Source organism: Mustela lutreola, chromosome 4 (assembly GCF_030435805.1).
Source record: "Mustela lutreola isolate mMusLut2 chromosome 4, mMusLut2.pri, whole genome shotgun sequence".
In the NCBI taxonomy this organism is placed as follows: domain Eukaryota; kingdom Metazoa; phylum Chordata; class Mammalia; order Carnivora; family Mustelidae; genus Mustela; species Mustela lutreola.
This window is the reverse complement of record NC_081293.1, coordinates 197,660,035-197,677,962: the sequence shown is the minus strand read 5'-3', so window position 1 is coordinate 197,677,962 and position 17,928 is coordinate 197,660,035. Positions and strand designations below refer to the sequence as shown.

The following is a 17,928-nucleotide window of genomic DNA, read 5'->3' as shown; positions in this document are numbered from 1 at the left end:
AATTCTAGTGCAAGGCCTCCAGTCTTACTCTTTACAAATTTATTCTTTCAAATTTATTTTGGCCTCTCTTAGGTACATTTCCATGTAAATTTAAAATGAGGCTGTGAACTTCTACAAAAAGCCTGCTAGGATTGTAGGCATTTTGTAGATCAAACTTTGGGAGAATTAACATCCTAAGGATATTTTCTGGTCCATGAATAGAGTATACAGTTCTCTAGTTGGGTTTTCTTTCAGCAATATTTTGTGCATTCCATTGCATAAGTCTTACACTTTCATGTTTTTTAACTATTGTAAACTGCAATACCATTATTTTCCATTCTAAATCGGTTCTATAGAAGTACAATTCATTTTTATATTTACCTTTTATTTTGTGCTCTTGATAAACTCCCTTAGTGTGTCTAGTAGTATTTTTGAAAATTCCTTGTGATTTTCTAATTTCAATTATGGTCTGCAAATACACTTTTATTTTTCCAATGAATATACCTTTTATTGAGTTGCTTACTGTGCTGGCTAAGGCCTTCGCCGCTAGTGTTGAATGGAAGTCATAAGTATAGGCATTCTCGCCTTGTTCCAAACCCAGTCTTTTTTTTCTTATAGATGCCCTTTATCAGGCTGAGGACTTTTCCTGCCATTCCTGCTTTACTGAGTTCTTGTTGTAGATGAGTGTTGAATCCGTCAAATATTTTTTTCTGCATGATCATGCCTTTTCTTCCATAGTAACATCATAAACTAAATTGTCTAATGTTGAAGGAACCTTATACACTGGGATAAAACCCTTTTGTTGATAATGTATTATCCTTTTTACACATTGCTGGATGTGCTTTGCTAGTATTTTATAAGGAAGTTTCGCTTCTATATGCATGAAGGATGCTGGTCTGAAGGCTTACGGTGTACTGCTTCTGAATGAATAGTTAAGGCTTTATAATATCAAAAATTGACAAAGTTTTCCAGAAGCAGTTGTGTTTTATTGGTGTAATTTTTTCTCCACTGTCTGATGGAATTCGTTTGCGAATCCGTCTGTGCCTGGAGTTCTCCTTGTGGGAAGGTTTTTGAACCGCAGGTTCAATGCACGTGGGAGCTCTCGGGCTCTTCGGGTGTCCGCTTCTCGGCAGAAGCGCCTTGTTTCCGGGGATCCGCTCTGTGTGAGGCGTCGGGCTCGCGGGCTGAACGCGGCCGTCGTCGCCGCGGAGCCGCCAGACGGGGCGGGTGGGCCGGACGCGCGGCCCCGGCAGCCCGGCGCTCTGCGCGGCCGCGCCGGTGTCCCCCGCAGCCCAGACTCGCGTCGTCCGTCTCGGCGTGTGTCCTGCGGCTCGGACGCGCGGTGTCGCGCACTTGGTGTCGCGCACTTGGTGTCGCGCGGCAGTTCCGAGGACCGACAGCTCTCTGCTTCCTCCTCGGTCCGCCGCCGCCCGCAGGCTCCGGGCACCGCGGCGTTGCCTTTCCGGAGTGTGTCGGGCGGCGGCGGCGGCGGCGGCGGCGGAGCCTCACGGGCCCCGCCGCGGCTCGTGTCGCCGCCGCCCGGCTCGGAAGCGCCCGCTGGGCCGGAGGCGGCCGCGGACCCGCTCGCCGGCCGACGGGTGTCCGGACGCGGCTCGGCGCCGCGCTGAGGCCTCCGGCGGCTCCGAACCCGCGCGCAGTTGCGTGTGGACGAGGCTGCGGGGCCGGGGCCGGGAATCCTGCGGGGCCGCGGCGGGCCGTGTGCTCGGGGAGACGCCGCCGCGCCGGCCCGTGCCCCCGCCCGCGCCAGCTGACCTCCCTCTGCAGCGCAGAACTCATGTCTGTTTTTGTTTCTCGTCAGAGGTCTGTCAGCTTTATCGATACTTTTAATTTTTTAAATAAATATATAATGTATTTTCATCCCCGGGGGCACAGGTCTGTGAGTCGCCAGGTTTACACACTTCACAGCACGCACCGTAGCACATGCCCTCCCCCGTGTCCATATCGCCACCCCCTCCCCCTCCCCCCAGCAATCCTCAGGCTGTTTTTTGAGATTGAGTCTTTTATGGTTTGTGTCCCTCCCAATCCCACCTTCTTTCATTTTTTTCTTTTCCTACCCCCCCAGACCCCCACATTGTATCTCCACTTCCTCGTATCAGGGAGATCATATGATAGTTGTCTTTCTCTGATTGGTTTATTTCACTAAGCATGATACGCTCTAGTTCCATCCACGTCGTCACAAATGGGAAGATTTCTTTTGATGGCTGCATAGTATTCCGTTGTGTATATATACCACATCTTCCTTATCCATTCAGCTGTTGATGGACATCTAGGTTCTTTTCATAGTTTGGCTATTGTGGACATTTCTGCTATAAACATTTGGGTGCATGTGCCCCTTCAGAGCACCATCTTTGTATCTTTAGGATATATACCCAGTAGTGCAATCGCTGGGTCATAGGGTAGCTCTATTTTCAGTTTTTTGAGAAAACTCCACACTGTTTTCCAGAGTGGTTGCACCAGCTTGCATTCCCACCAACAGTGTAGGAGGGTTCCCCTCTCTCCGCATCCTTGCCAGCATCTGTCACTTCTTGACTTGTTAATTTTAGCCATTCTGACTGGTGTGAGGTGATATCTCATTGTGGTTTTGATTTGTATTTCCCTGATGCCCAGTGATGTGGAGCACTTTTTCATATGTCTGTTGGCCATCTGGATGTCTTCCTTGCAGAAGTGTGTGTTCATGTCTTCTGCCCATTTCATGATTGGATTATTTGTTATTTGGGTGTTAAGTTTGCTAAGCTCTTTATAGATTTTGGATACTAGCCCCTTATCTGATATGTCGTTTGCAAATATCTTCCCCCATTCTCTCAGTTGTCTTTTGGTTTTGTTAACTGTTCCCTTGGCTGTGCAAAAGTTTTTGATCTTGATGAAATCCCAATTGTTCATTTTTGCCCCTGTTTCTGTTGTCTGTGGTGATGTTCCTAGGAAGAAGTTGCTGCAGCTGAGGTCAAAGAGGTTGCTGCCTGTGTTCTCCTCAAGGATTTTGATGGATTCCTGTCTCACATTGAGGTCCTTCATCCATTTAGAGTCTATTTTTGTGTGTGGTATAAGGAAATAGTCCAAATTCATTTTTATGCATGTGGCTGTCCAATTTTCCCAGCACATTTGTTGAAGAGGCTGTCTCTTTTCCATTGGACATTCCTCCCTGCTTTGTCGAAGATTAGTTGACCATAGAGTTGAGGGTCTATTTCTGGGCTCTCTATTCTGTTCCATTGATTGATGTGTCTGTTTTTGTGCCAGTACCATGCTGTCTTGATGATGATAGCTTTGTAATAGAGCTTGAAGTCTGGAATTGTGATGCCACCAACTTTGGCTTTCTTTTTCAATATTCCTTTGGCTATTCGAGGTCTTTTCTGGTTCCATATAAATTCTAGGATTGTTTGTTCTATTTCTTTGAAAAAAATGGATGGGATTTTGATAGGAATTGCATTAAATGTGTAGATTGCTTGAGGTAGCATAGACATTTTCACAATATTTGTTCTTCCAGTCCATAAGCATGGAACATTTTTCCATTTCTTTGTGTCTTCCTCAATTTCTTTCATGAGTACTTTATAGTTTTGAGTATAGATTCTGTGCCTCTTTGGTTAGGTTTATTCCTAGGTATCTTATGGTTTGGGGTGCAATTGTAAATGGGATTGACTCCTTAATTTCTTTCCTCTGTCTTGTTGTTAGTGTAAAGAAATGCAACTTATTTCTGTGCACTGACTTTATATCCTGACACTTTACTGAATTCCTGTACAAGTTCTAGCAGTTTTGGAATGGAGTCTTTTGGGTTTTCCACATTTAGTATCATATCATCTGCAAAGAGTGATAGTTTGACTTTTTTTCTTTGCCAATTTGGATGCCTTTAATTTCTTTTTGTTGTCTGATTGCTGAGGGTAGGACTTCTAGTACTATGTTGAACAGCAGTGGTGATAACAGACATCCTTGCCGTATTCCTGACCTTAGCAGAAAAGCTTTCAGTTTTTCTCCATTGAGAATGATATTTGCAGTGGGTTTTTCATAGATGGCTTTGATAATATTGAGGTATGTGCCCTCCATCCCTACGCTTTGAAGAGTTTTAATCAAGAAGGGATGCTGCACTTTGTCAAATGCTTTTTCAGCATCTATTGAGAGTATCATATGGTTCTTATTCTTTCTTTTATTAATGTATTATATCACATGGATTGATTTGTGGATGTTGAACCAACCTTGCAGCTCTGGAATAAATCCCTCTTGGTCTTGGTGAATAATCCTTTTAATGTACTGTTGGATCCTACTGGCCAGCATTTTGGTGAGAATTTTCGCATCTGTGTTCATCAAGGATATTGGTCTGTAATTCTCTTTTTTGATGGGATTCTTGTCTGGTTTGGGGATCAAGGTGATGCCGGCCTCATAAAATGAGTTTGGAAGTTTTCCTTCCATTTCTATTTTTTAGAACATTTTCAGGAGAATAAGAATTAATTCTTCTTTAAATGTTTGGTAGAATTCCCCTGGGAAGCCGTCTGGCCTTGTACTTTTATTTGTTTGGAGATTTTTGATGACTGCTTCAGTCTCCTTACTGGTTATGGGTCTGTTCAGGTTTTCTATTTCTTCCTGGTTCAGTTGTGGTAGTTTATATGGCTCTAGAAATGTATCCATTTCTTCCAGATTGTCGAATTTGTTGGCGTAGAGTTGCTCATAGTATGTTCTTATAATTGTTTGTATTTCTTTGGTGTTGGTTGTGATCTCTCCTCTTTTCATTCATGATTTTATTTATTTGGGTCCTTTCTCTTTTATTTTTGATAAGTCTGATCAGGGGTTTATCAATCTTATTCTTTCAAAGAAACAGCTCCTAGTTTCTTTGATTTGTTCTATTGTTTTTTAGTTTCTATTTCATTGATTTCTGCTCTGATCTTTATGATTTCTCTTCTCCTACTGGGTTTAGGCTTTCTTTGTTGTTCTTTCTCCAGCTCCTTTAGGTGTAGGGTTAGGTTGTGTATTTGAGACCTTTCTTGTTTCTTGAGAAAGGCTTGTATCGATATATATTTTCCTCTAAGGACTGCCTTTGTTGTGTCCCACAGATTTTGAACCGTTGTGTTTTCATTATCATTTTTTTCCATGAATATTTTCAATTCTTCTTTAATTTCGTTGTTGACCCATTCATTTTTTAGAAGGATGCTGTTTAGTCTCCATGTATTTGGGTTCTTTCCAAATTTCCTCTTGTGATTGAGTTCTAGCTTCAGAGCACTGTGGTCTGAAAATATGCAGGGAATGATCCCAATCTTTTGATACCAGTTGAGATCTGATTTATGACCCAGGATGTGATCTATTCTGGAGAAGGTTCCATGTGCACTAGACAAGAATGTATATTCTGTTGCTTTGGGATGGAATGTTCTGAATATATCTGTGATGTCCATCTGTTCCAGTGTGTCACTTAAGGCCTTTATTTCCTTGTTGATCTTTTGCTTAGATATCTGTCCATTTTAGTGAGGGGAGTGTTAAAGTCCCCTACTATTATATTATTGTCGATGTATTTCTTTGATTTTGTTATTAATTGGTTTATATAGTTGGCTGCTTCCATGTTAGGGGCATAGATATTTAAAATTGTTAGGTTTTCTTGTTGGACAGACCCTTTGTGTATGATGTAGTGTTCTTCCTCATCTCTTATTATAGTCTTTGGCTTAAAATCTAATTGATCTGATATAAGGATTGCCACCCCAGCTTTCTTCTGATGTCCATTAGCATGGTACATTGTTTTCCACCCCCTCACTTTAAATCTGGAGGTCTCTTTGGGTCTAAAATGAGTTTCTTTTAGGCAACATACTGATGGTTTTTTTTTTTTTTTTAATCCATTCTGATACCCTGTGTCTTTTGATTGGGGCATTTAGCCCATTAACATTCAGGGTAACTATTGAGAGATAAGAATTTAATGCCATTGTATTGCCTGTAAGGTGACTGTTACTGTATATTGTCTCTGTTTCTTTCTGATCTACTACTTTTAGGATCTCTCTTTGCTTAGAGGACCCCTTTCAATATTTCCTGTAGAGCTGGTTTGGTGTTTGCAAATTCTTTCAGTTTTTGTTTGTCCTGGAAGCTTTTTATCTCTCCTTCTATTTTCAGTGATAGCCTACCTGGATATAGTATTCTTGGCTGCATGTTTTTCTCATTTAGTGCTCTGAATATATCATGCCAGTTCTTTCTGGCCTGCCAGGTCTCTGTGGATAGGTCCACTGCCAATCTAATGTTTTTAGCCTTGTATGTTATAGACTTCTTTTCCCGGGCTGCTTTCAGGATTTTTTCTTTGTTGCTAAGACTTGTAAATTTTACTATCAGGTGATGGGATGTTGACCTATTTTTATTGATTTTGGGGGCGTTCTTAGCATTTGCTGGATTTTGATGTTTGTTCCCTTTGCCATATTAGGGAAATTCTCTTTAATAATTCTCTCCAATATACCTTCTGCTCCCCTTTCTCTTTCTTCTTCTGGAATCCCAATTATTCTAATGTTGTGTCATCTTGTGGTGTCACTTATCTCTCGAATTCTCTCCTCGTGGTCCAGTATTTGTTTGTCTCTCTTTTGCTCAGCTTCTTTATTCTCTGTCATTTGGTCTTCTATGTCACTAATTTTTTCTTCTGCCTCATTTATCCTAGCAGTAAGAGTTTCCATTTTTTTTTTTTAAAGATTATTTATTTATTTATTTGACAGAGAGAGATCACAAGTAGGCAGAGAAGCAGGCAGAGAGAGAGAGAGGAGGAAGCAGGCTCCCCGCCGAGCAGAGAGCCCGATGCGGGACTCGATCCCAGGACCCTGAGATCATGACCTGAGCCGAAGGCAGCGGCTTAACCCACTGAGCCACCCAGGCGCCCCAAGAGTTTCCATTTTTGATTGCACCTCATTAATAGCTTTTTTTAACTTCAACTTGGTTAGATTTTAATTCTTTTATTTCTCCAGAAAGGGCTTTTATCTCTCCGGAGAGGGTTTCTCTAATATCTTCTATGCCTTTTTTGAGCTCGGGTAGAACCTTGAGAATCGTCATTCTGAACTCTAGTTACCAGTGTCTGTATTGATTAGGTCCCCAGTCTTCGGTACTGCTTCTTGTTTTTTTTTTTTTTAATGGTGAGTTTTTCCACCTTGTCATTTTGTCAAGATTTGCTTTCTCCTCCTCTGGAATTCCACTGTTCTCCTTGGTGAGTGGAGTTGGTCTTGGCTGGATTTCTGTTGATCTTCTGGGGGAGGGGCCTGGTGTAGTGATTCTCAAGTGTCTTTGCTCCAGGCGGAATTGCGCTGCCCTTACCAGGGGCTGGGCTGAGTAATCCGCTCGGGTTCCCTTTAGGGAGCTTTTGTTCCCTGAGCGCTTTCCGTAGAGTTCCAGAGGACAGGAATGAAGATAGCGGCCTCCTGGTCTCTGGCCTGGAGGAGCCAAGAGTCCGGGGCCCCACTCCTCAGTGCGCCCTCAGAGAATAGCGCTCAATCTCTCCCGTCTCCCTGGCCTCTGGTCGCACTTGGAGAAAAGCGCCCAGGCGCTTCCATCTCCGTGGCCTCCAGCCGCTCCGAGCTCCCGAGCCTGCGACCGGTTCAAGGTAACCCCGAGCTCAGAGCTCACTGGGCTCTGTCTCTAGTCGGCTTCCCCAGGTTGAATACCTGCGAACTCTGTGACACTCAAACACCCCCCGGACCTTCTGTGACCCTGCGGGATCTGAGACCACACCGACCCGGCGTGGGCTTCACTCAGGTTTAGCCTCTGGAGCAACGTCCCTCAGCGGAGCAGACTTTTAAAAGTCCCGGTTTTGTGCTCCATTGCTCCGCCGCTTGCCGGGAGCCGGCCCCTCCCCCCGCGGTCTATCTTCCCGGCGCTTTGGATTCACTTCTCCGCAGGCTCTACCTTTCGGAAAGTGGTTGATTTTGTTCCTAGAATTGTTGCTCTTCTTCTCTTCAATTTCCCATTGGATTTGTAGATGTTCGCAATGGTTAGATAAGCTATCCAGCTGATCTCCTGCTACCTGATGTCTCAGCTGCGACTTCTCCGCCATCTTGACTCTTCCCCCGATACTTTTGTTTTTTAACCTGCAGTGCAGCAGACACGCAGCGCTGTCACAGGTATGCAACCCGGTGGACCATACAGGTCTGGACGTTGGACTCCGCTTGCTGCGCCTGCATCCCTGTCACCTGGAAACACTGTCACAGTCGCACTGGCTAGACTCCCTTGTGCTGTGCTTTTCATCCTTGTGACTCACTTGTTCTATAACTGAAACCCTGTTCCTCCCACACCCTCCATCCGCTTCGTCCACCCCCTCCAACCCCCTCCTCTCTAGCAACCACTAGATCTGTTTGGTTATGGGTCTGTTTCTGCTTCGTTCATTTTGTCTTCTGCTGCACATTAAAGTGAAATCATTTGTTATCTCAGATTTATGTCACTTAGTGTAATACCCTCTAGGACAGTCCATGCTGTCACAAATGGAAAGATCTCATTTGTTTTATGGCCGAGCACTGTTCTGTTGTGTACGCGCATGCATCGTCATCCCTTCGTCTGTCAATGGACGCCTGGGCTGCTTCCATGTCTTGGGTATTGTACATAATAATACTGCAGTAAACATAGATTGTATCTTTTTGAATTAATATTTTTTGTTTTCTTTTGGTAAATACCCAGAAGTGGAATTACTAGATCATATGGCATTTCTAGTTTTAATATTTTGAGGCACCTCCATACTGTTTACCACAGTGGCTGCCCCCATTTACATTCCCACCAACAGGGCATGAGAGGTCGTTTCTCTGCGTTTTCATCCCTGCCAAGACTTAGTTCTTGTCTGATTCTTGCCTTGGGCAGGTGTGGGGTGTGCTGTTGATTTGTATGTCCCTCATGTTGAGTGATGTTGAGCATCCCTTCATGTGTCAGTCATTTGTATATTTTTGGAAAACTGTCAGTTCAGGTCCTATGCCCGCCCCACCCCCCATTTCTGGTAATCTCTACACCCAATGTGCGGCTCAAACTCATGACCCCACCATCGAGGAGCTTGCTCTTCCAGCTGAGCCAGCCAGGCACCCCTCTCTGCCCATGCTTGATCACGCTGTCTTGTGTGTTCAGTTGTATGTATTTTCAGTGTGATTCTGTGACACATCTGGGCATATTTTGGATATTAACTCCTTGTTGGATGTACCATTTAAAAATATCATCTACCAGGCCGTAGGTTTGTTTTGTTGGTTGCCTTTGCTGTCAAGAAGCTTTTTATTTTGGTGCAGCCCCAACTGTTTATTTTGCTTTGGCTTCCCCTTCCTCAGGAGAGATCTGTAAATCCGTCGCTACAGTTGATGTCTAAGACATTACTGTGTTCTCGTCTAGGAGTTTTAATGGCTTTAGGACTCACATTTAGGTCTTTAATCCATTTTGAGTTGAGTTTTAGGTATGATGGAATGAAGTGTGTCATTGTTTAGCATGAAGCTATCCGGTTTTCCCAGTAGGATTTATCTGAATGGGCCATCTTCTCCCCATTATATATTCTTGTCTTTGTTGTAGAGCAGTTGGTCACATAAGCATGGGTTTACGTATGGACTCTTACTTTGCTCGGATACCTCCAGTGTTGTTCTCAAAATTGCTTTAGCTTTTTGGGGACTTTCTGGTTCCATTATAAATTCTGGTATTTTAGTTCTGTAAAAAGTGCTACTGGCATTTTGATAAGGATTGCATGGAATCTATAGATTGCTTTGGGTAATATGGACATTTTAACAGTATTTTTCTAATCCGCAAGTAAGGAATATCTTTCCATTTGTTTCAGCACTGCTCTTAACCCAGCTTTAATTGTTTCCATTATTTTTGTTTTCTATTTCATTCATTCGTGTTCTGACATTTGGTATTTCTTCTTTGCTCTTCTAACTTGCCCTTCCTTTTTCTATTTTCTTAAGGTGGAAGCTTAAGTCATTGATACTAAGATTTATCCTTTTCTCATATACGTACTCAGTGCTATAGAATTTCCAAGTACTGTTTTAGCTGCACCCTCCAGTCTTTGGTAGGTTGTGTTTTCACTTTCAGTCAGTTCAAATAGCTTTGTAACTTCTTTGACCCACAGGATTCTGGGAAGTATGTTACTGGTGGATTTTCAAATATTTGAAAATTTGCCAGGTATGTTATTATTGACTTAATATTATTGTTGGTTTCTAATATAATTTGCACAAGTTGGATTTGTATAAATTTATTGAGACTTAATATCCCAGCACATGACCTATCTTGGTAAATGTTTCAAGTGTAATTGAAAAGGCAGCATATACTGTCTGGTCTTGTCAGGTAGAATGTTCCATAATTGTTAATCATGTCAAATTGGTAGATAGTATTGTCAAGTCTTCTATATCTGATTTTTTTTTCTGCCTGTGTATTTCCTCAGTTATTGAGAGGTTTGTTGAAATTTTACTAGTAGTTGTAGACTGTTTCTCCTTTTGGCACATACTTTGAAGTTCTGTTATGAAGTTTGTTATAAGAACATTGGAATTATTTCCTATTAATGGACTCCTTTATTACTAGGTCAGTCCTTTCCATTCCTAGTAATAGTTTTTGCTTCAAAATTTGTGTGACATTAATATAGCTACCTCAGATACTTTTCAATTAGCATCCCATGTGCACATATTTCACCATATTTGTGCCTTCATATTTAAAGTGAATTTCTTGGGGGCACCTGGGTGGTTCAGTTGATAAAGCGTCTGCCTTCAGATCAGATCATGATCCCAGGACCCTGGGATCAAGCCCCACATTGGGCTCCTGCTCAGCAGGGAGTCTGCTTCTCCCTCTCCCTCTGCTCCCGCCCCAAACCCTTGCTTGTGCAGTCTCTCTCAAATAAGCACAGAAAATCCTTAATGCCATCTTGCTGCTTTCTGTATGTACCGTCTGTGGTCTTTGAAGGTGAATGACAAAAGATAAAATATATAGAATATATTATTCTCCAACAGGTTTCTAATATGGGGCTTTGTGGTTTAAAATAAAATAACTAAGAAAAGGACCCTGGAAGACTGTGCCTCCTTTGAGACGCAATTTTGGTGGAAAGAACCTCCCGTTGTATTTGGACATCTACAGGGTGCAAAGATGATTCCTAAGTTTGTATTTTTTTTTCATTGTGGTAAATGCACTCTTTAATCCCCCACCCACCCACCTCCCCTCCGGTAATCACCAGTTTGTTCTCTGTATGAAGAGTCTGCTTCTTGGTTTGTCTCCACACACACCCCCCTTTTTTTTTTTTGCCTTTGCTCATTGTTTTTAAATTCCATGTGAGCAAGAACATAAACTATATTTATCTGACTTATTTCACTTAGCATTATATTCTCTAGTTCTATATGCTGTTATAAATGGCAAGATTTCATTTTCTTTTTTATGGATAAATATGTGTGCTCACTTCGGCAGCACATATCATTCGGCTGCACCAGCTTGCCTTCCCACCAGCTGTGCAGGAGCACAGCCTCACCAGCATTTGTTGTTTCTTGTGTTTCTGTATAGCTTTTCTGACAGGTATGAAGGGACACCTCACTGCAGTTTTGATTTGCATTTCCTTGACGAGGAGTGGTGTTGAGCATCTTTTCATGCATCTGTTGGCCATCTGGATGTCTTCTTTGGAAGAATGTCTGTCTGAAGACAGTCTTCTACCCATTTTTAATTGGATTGTTTTTTGAATGTTGTGACACACACACACACACTCACACATACCCTTTACTGGATATGTCATTTTCAAATCTTTTCCCATTCAGTAGGCTTTTAGTTACATTATTTCTTTTGCTGTGCACAAGCCTTTTATTTTTATGTACTCCCCAAAATTTCTTTCTACTTTTAATTCCCTTAGGAGGCTGTATCTACAAAATGTTACTATGACCGATGTCAGGGAAAGCACCCTATGCTCACTTCCAAGGATGTTGATGGCTTTTGATCTGACGTTTCAGTCTTTAATCCACTTGATTCTTGTGTATCGTGAAAGTGGTCCAGTTTCATTGTTTTGCCTGTAGCTGACCAGTTTTCCCAACACCAATTTGTTATATTGTTATAAATTTCATTTCAGTGATCTTAATCCAGCTTTTTTCTATTTTTGTTTTCTATTTCATTTGTGTTCTGACCTTTAATGTTAATGTTTCTTCTGTTTCTCTGCTCTTTTAACTTGCCCTTTTCCCCCTTGTTGTATTTATTCTTTGTTGAAGACTAGTTTATCATATAATTACAGGTTTATTTCTAAATTTTCTATTCTATTGATCTATTTTTATGCCAGTGCCATATTGTTTTAATTATTACCACTCTGTAATAGAACCTGAAATCTGGAATTGTGATACCTCCAGTTTTTTTCAAGATTGCCTGGGCTATTTGGGGTATTTAACAGTTCCACACTAATTTTAGGACTGTCTGTTCTAGTTTCATGAAAAAGGGTTTTGTTATTCTGCTAGGGGCTGCATTCGGTCCACGCACTGCTTCAGGCAGCGCAGACATGTTAATAGGATTTGTTCTTTCAGTCCAGGAGCATGGGTGTTCTTCCACTTCTTTGGGTTGTTTTGAATTTCTTTGTAATTCTCAAAGTATAGGCCTTTCACCTCTTCAGTTAAGTTTATTATGAGATATTTTGTTTTGGGTGCAATTATAAAAGGGATTTTAATTTTTTTTGCTGCTTCATTTTTAGTGTCTAGGAATGCAACAGATTTCTCTACACTGACTTTGTATTATGTGACTTCACTGAATTCATTTCTCAGTTCTAGCGGTTTTTGGGGGGCCCAAATACGATCATGTCCTCTGCAAATAGTGGGAGTTTTACTTTTCCCTCGCCAGTTCAGAAGCCTTGTATTTTGTTGTTGTCTCACTGCTGTGGCGAGGACTCCAACACTAATGGTGAATAAAGGCAGTGAGTGGACATCTCTTATTCCTGACCTTACAGGAAAAGCTGTTTTTCACGAGAGTATGATGTTAGCTGTGGATTTGTCATATAAGGCCTTGATTATGTTAAGGTATATTCCTTCTAGACCTACTCTGTTGAGGGTTTTTATCATGAATGGATGTTATAGTTTGTCAGTGCTGTTTTCTGCATCTACTGAAATGATAATATGGTTCTGCTGTTTTGTGAATACTGACCCCCTTGCATCCTGGAATTGGGAGTAGGAGGTTTCAGTGTATTGTTAGGTTTGGTTTGCTAATATTTTGTTGAGGATTTTTTGCATCTGTATTCATCTGAGATATTAGCTTATAGTTCTCTCTCTTTGTGGTGTCTTTAATCTGGTTTTGATATCACAGTGATACTGGCCTCACAGAAGGAGTTTGGTAGTTCTCCTTCCTCTTCTATGTTCTGGAATAAAAGTTTGAGAAAAGGTATTAACTCTTCTTTAACTGTTTGGAAGAATTTGCCTGTGAAGCTGTTTCATCTCGGACTTTCACTTTTGGGAGGGGTTTTTTGATTACAGATTCAATTTCATGGAGGTTAATCCAAATACATGAAGGCTACAGAACATGCTACTGAAGAAGAAAAAAATCACATGGACAACAGTCCAGAATCTTCAGGTTGCAGCAGAAGTGCTTCTAAGAGGGAAGTATACAGCAATACAAGCCTACCTCAAGAGGCAAGAAAAACCTCAAACTTAACCTTACACCTAAAGGAAATAAACACAGCAGAAGGAAGGAAATAGTCAAGATCAGAAATGTAGGATATGGAAACTAAAAAAACAACAGAACAGCTCAATGAGACCAGGAACTGTTTCTCTGAAAAACTGATAAATGTCTAGTCACACTCATTAAAAAAAAAAAAAAAAAGGACCCAAATTAACAAAGTAATGAAAGAGGAGAAGTAACAACTGTAACAGACTATGAAAACCTAGATGCCCACAAATCAGACATCTTAGAAGAAATGGGACAAACTGCTAGAAACACGTAACCTACCAAAACTGAAGCAGGAATAAAAAATTTGAACAGACCGATGACCAGCAATGAAACTGAATCAGTAATCTGAATTTGGATTTCTGAGGATGGATCTTGACCTCTGTACCAAATTCCTACTTAGCAACTCTACCTGGATGATTCATAGGCAGCTTTAGTGGAAACTATCCAAATTCACAGACTTTCAGCATCAAGTTCACACAGTTCAAGCTAAGGAATGGTGCTGCGACCTCACTTACTGGCTCACTAGCCGAACCCAGGTATCACGCTCATCATGTGATACACACATGGTGGTCTGCACGCAGATCAGAGACCCCAATACAAGAAGAGCAGACAAAAAGTCCCACATAAATCATCAAAAGGACCCTTTATTTTAATGTCAATAGTACCATAATTCATCAAAATAATTTATAATAGTTAACTGCCTCTTAAATATATAATCTTATAAAGGAGGTCCTCTGAAGTTAAAAGTAATGTAGATTCAGTCTGTTTAAAATTATTTAGGACATGATAATATAAGTAAAAGAAAAAAAAATGCGTTTCTGTGAAGTCCTTCTAAAAAAAGAAATCATGACAAGTTCTTGATCAGAGAAATGCCATTCCATTATTAAAGGGATTAAAAAGCATAAATAAGTGTGAACAGAAACGCCAATTGCCTGGCTTTGTCCTCTGTGCAAACCTGACCCTTTATAGAGTTAAAACTGTATCCTAATTTCTCACCATCAGCAAGAAATTCCTTAGCAGCTCAGAAGTGATGTTAATGTCTTGGTAAAACAGATTCCCTCACTTTCTGATGACCATCTGTGCGCCAGTCTCTAGTACATCTGGGTCTTATCCTCTCAAAAGTGGTTCTACTTAATCAGGAAATCATTTCAGGGATTTTCCTGTAACCAGCAACTTCTCAAGCCTCACAGCGCACAGCGGAGGTGGACCCTGATGAATTACCACGCCGACCGCCACATCCGCTTAACCTTCCAGATGCCACTGTTGTGAGGAAGAGCCATCGCAGATCGCCATCGCAACATAGCCTTTGTGACTCTGTGGATCGACCACTCTCAGGCACTGTCCAACTGACACCTGGTACAGCCGATTACTCTTCTGGAAAAAAAGTAGCAAGAAAAATATACCCACAATTCCTGGCTTTAACTTAAAAGGCTTTGCTGCCAGAATGTGTAGAGAAGACAGAGAGATCCAGAAGACATGTGGACTAGCTCCGATGCTTTATTTAATGATACGACAAACTCAGAACTACTTTCTGTCAGCTAAACTAGGAGGGCATCTGCCCTGCCCCCCCTTAGCTCCACCTGCTTCCTCATGCACTCCCATCCTCCCCGGCAAGCTCCTCACCCCGAAGGTCCACTGCTGGGATCCTCCCGACCCGTGGCACTTCATGAGTCGTGGTGGGTCTGAAGAGCGAGTTTCTGACATATCCAGACAAAGGAGGTTATTTAAAACCAACTCGTGCTCTTCATTATAAATCCAAATCTGAGGAAGAGAATCAAAGATCAGAAAACTCCAAGGTCCTCTTCAGATCTGAAATTTGGGCTGTGCCCCGGGTCACCTATCCGTGGGGGGAGACCGGGGCTACTCCACGTGTCTCAGAAAGCAGGGAGAGACCCGCAACCCTGAGTCACGTGTACGCAGCATCAGCTCCGCCACCTGAAAATGGAATGAACGAACGAACAGACACAGAACAGGAAGTGTAATCACAGGAAGAAACCGAAACAGTGGTTAACTTTGAATTTAACTGACTCAGTTAACTGAGCACGTGACTGGAGACCTTTCTAGTTCTAGCATCTCCCAGTCCTGCGGTGCTCCCCATCCCTAGGCAGCGCAGCCTGTCCGCGCACACATGCCTCAGCTGGGCCGTGCACGCAGGAGCCCATACACACGTCGTCCTGGGAAAGTTCTGCTCTAACCCCAGATCACCACAGCATTTAGGCTGAGATGATGATTTCCTCGGAGGGCCCAGAAATGGGTTTTTTCTTTAGATGTGCAGATCTTTCAGGACAAAGATCTTTTGATCTTTGTCAGATCTCTGTGCAGATCTTTCAGAAACAAAGACCTAAAACTGGCTGAACGGGACAAGAGTGAGGAATAACTTATTCTCCAAACTGCACCTTCACTAAATCCACAAGGAATATACTTTCATCTCTGAATTATTTTACTCATTAGTTATTTCTACCTCCAGGCCCAAAATTTATGTGTGCTGTCTCCATTAACATGAACAGTTCTAAAAATAGAACTTTCTGCAACGATGCTCATGTTTTATAACCTGTGTTGTCCAACATGAGGAAACACATAACTTATTTCATTTTAATTAAATGTAAAAGGCTCCATGTGGCTGGTGGTTACAGGATCAGTACAGATCTACGTGATCCCAACAAACAGGCGCATGTAACTCCATTTCTTCAAACTTCTCCCATTTTCTGGAACAAAGCTCAGTGGTCTCATGTAACCAAAGCCAGCGAGGCAGCAGTCCAGCTGGACACTTTGGTGTCCGGGAGTCTGATACCTCTCAGACCCAGACACAGCACAGAACCCCTTCTGAATCCTATTTTCTAGTGTGGATGACATCTTCCATCCTTTGCAAGCTTCCCTAGATATAGAGGGGCTTCTATGACATTTCAGAGAACACACATGGTCTGACCATTTTAGTCCTGACTGGGGCCATCCCTGGCACTCAAGTGGGAATGAAAATCCCCTCCCTGTGACGTGCTCGGACCGCAGAGGTGTGCGGTTTCACAACCGGGGATAAGACTTCCATCAGATACAAGTCAGTCTGATATTACTGTTCCAAACTTACCTAAGTTTTTAGCTTATTTTTAGGCCTACTTTAACACCATTGGAAAGATTACGTGAGAACAGGTTATGTGAATGAAATAAACTGTTTTTTGTTATGGTTTCTTCTGATGGGACTACTAAACTAGGAGAAATTGGCTTTCAGAGAAAACTCTACTGAAGATAATAATTCATTTCCTCTGTAATGTGCCTGCCCTTCCTTTGCCACTTTTTCTAAAAAAATTATTTATTTATTTATTTATTTGACAGATCACAAGTAGGCAGGCAGGGTGGGGTACGGGAAGCAGGCTCCCCGCTGAGCAGAGATCCTGATGTGGGGCTTGATCCCAGGACCCTGAGATCATGACCTGAGCCGAAGGCAGAGGCTTAACCCATTGAGCCACCCAGGTGCCCCTCCTTTGCCACTTTGGACCTGCTGTGTGACTGCAGAGTACAAAGGATGCTTCTAACACACAGGAGCAAAGGTAGGAAAAATATACAAAGCACACAAAGTCATTCCTTACTTAAACCATGTCAGCTAAGGAGAGTCAAGAGTAAAATCTCCAGGGTCTTCCAAACCTCCCTCCCTCCTCAGGGACCACCCCAAGTTCCCTTCACTGAAGGACACTTTCCAAGGACCGGCTGAGCCCGGAGGCATGCATGACTCACCTGACTTGGGTCACTGTAGTCACATGCTTTAAGCACCACCAGGCCTCCTTTCTGACTTGGACGTCCCTGGGCCACCAGACACTTGTTGGTCTGGAGGTGATAGAGCTGTAAAAGGAGAGAGTGCTCTTGGCAGAAGATACCTTAGAGTGCTACATAATGTGAATACATTACTCCAAAGCTGTGAATTTTAAAGGTCATAAAAACAGAAGCATTTTTTAATTCCTAAATTCTAGCTTCTCTACATAGGGTATCACAATAGACTTCAAGGTTATAGGTAATGTTAACAATATATGTAAGCAGTGTCATGTCGAAATTCTACCTAAAGATACAGGTTTACTAATCTACTAGAGGGGAGGAAGGAAATGAAAACATCTCAGCCCTGAAGAACCTTCAAATGAAATGGAGAAAGTAAGAATAAAAGGTACAAACGAGACAGTATGTAGCTGAATGTGAGGAACATAGACCAAGCACTGAGTATCCGGCCTGGGTAGGGCTGGTGCGTGAAAGGAGCTTGGATGCGCGAGGGAAGGCTAACGGAAAGCATTTCCGCTACATGGACAAACCCCGGTTCTGTCCATTTTTTAACACCTTGACTTTGTTCGTAATCTCTAAAAAGAAGGGGAAAGCTCTGTAGCTGAAGAGTCACGGAGG

General features: G+C 42.3%; 1 protein-coding gene across 3 annotated transcripts in view; it reads right to left on the bottom strand.

Moving 5' to 3' along the window:
• Positions 1-14,175: 14,175 nt before the first annotated feature.
• GALNT11 (polypeptide N-acetylgalactosaminyltransferase 11) overlaps positions 14,176-17,928 on the bottom strand; it is a 52,622-nt gene continuing 48,869 nt past the window's right edge. For all 3 annotated transcript variants that reach the window (XM_059172318.1, XM_059172317.1, XM_059172316.1), the window contains 3 exons: positions 17,278-17,382; positions 15,175-15,312; positions 14,176-14,925 (listed from right to left, as the gene is read on the bottom strand). In XM_059172318.1, coding sequence (XP_059028301.1) covers positions 14,794-14,925; positions 15,175-15,312; positions 17,278-17,382 — 375 coding nt within the window. In that variant the 3' untranslated portion in view covers positions 14,176-14,793. The remainder of the gene's footprint in view (positions 14,926-15,174; positions 15,313-17,277; positions 17,383-17,928) is intronic.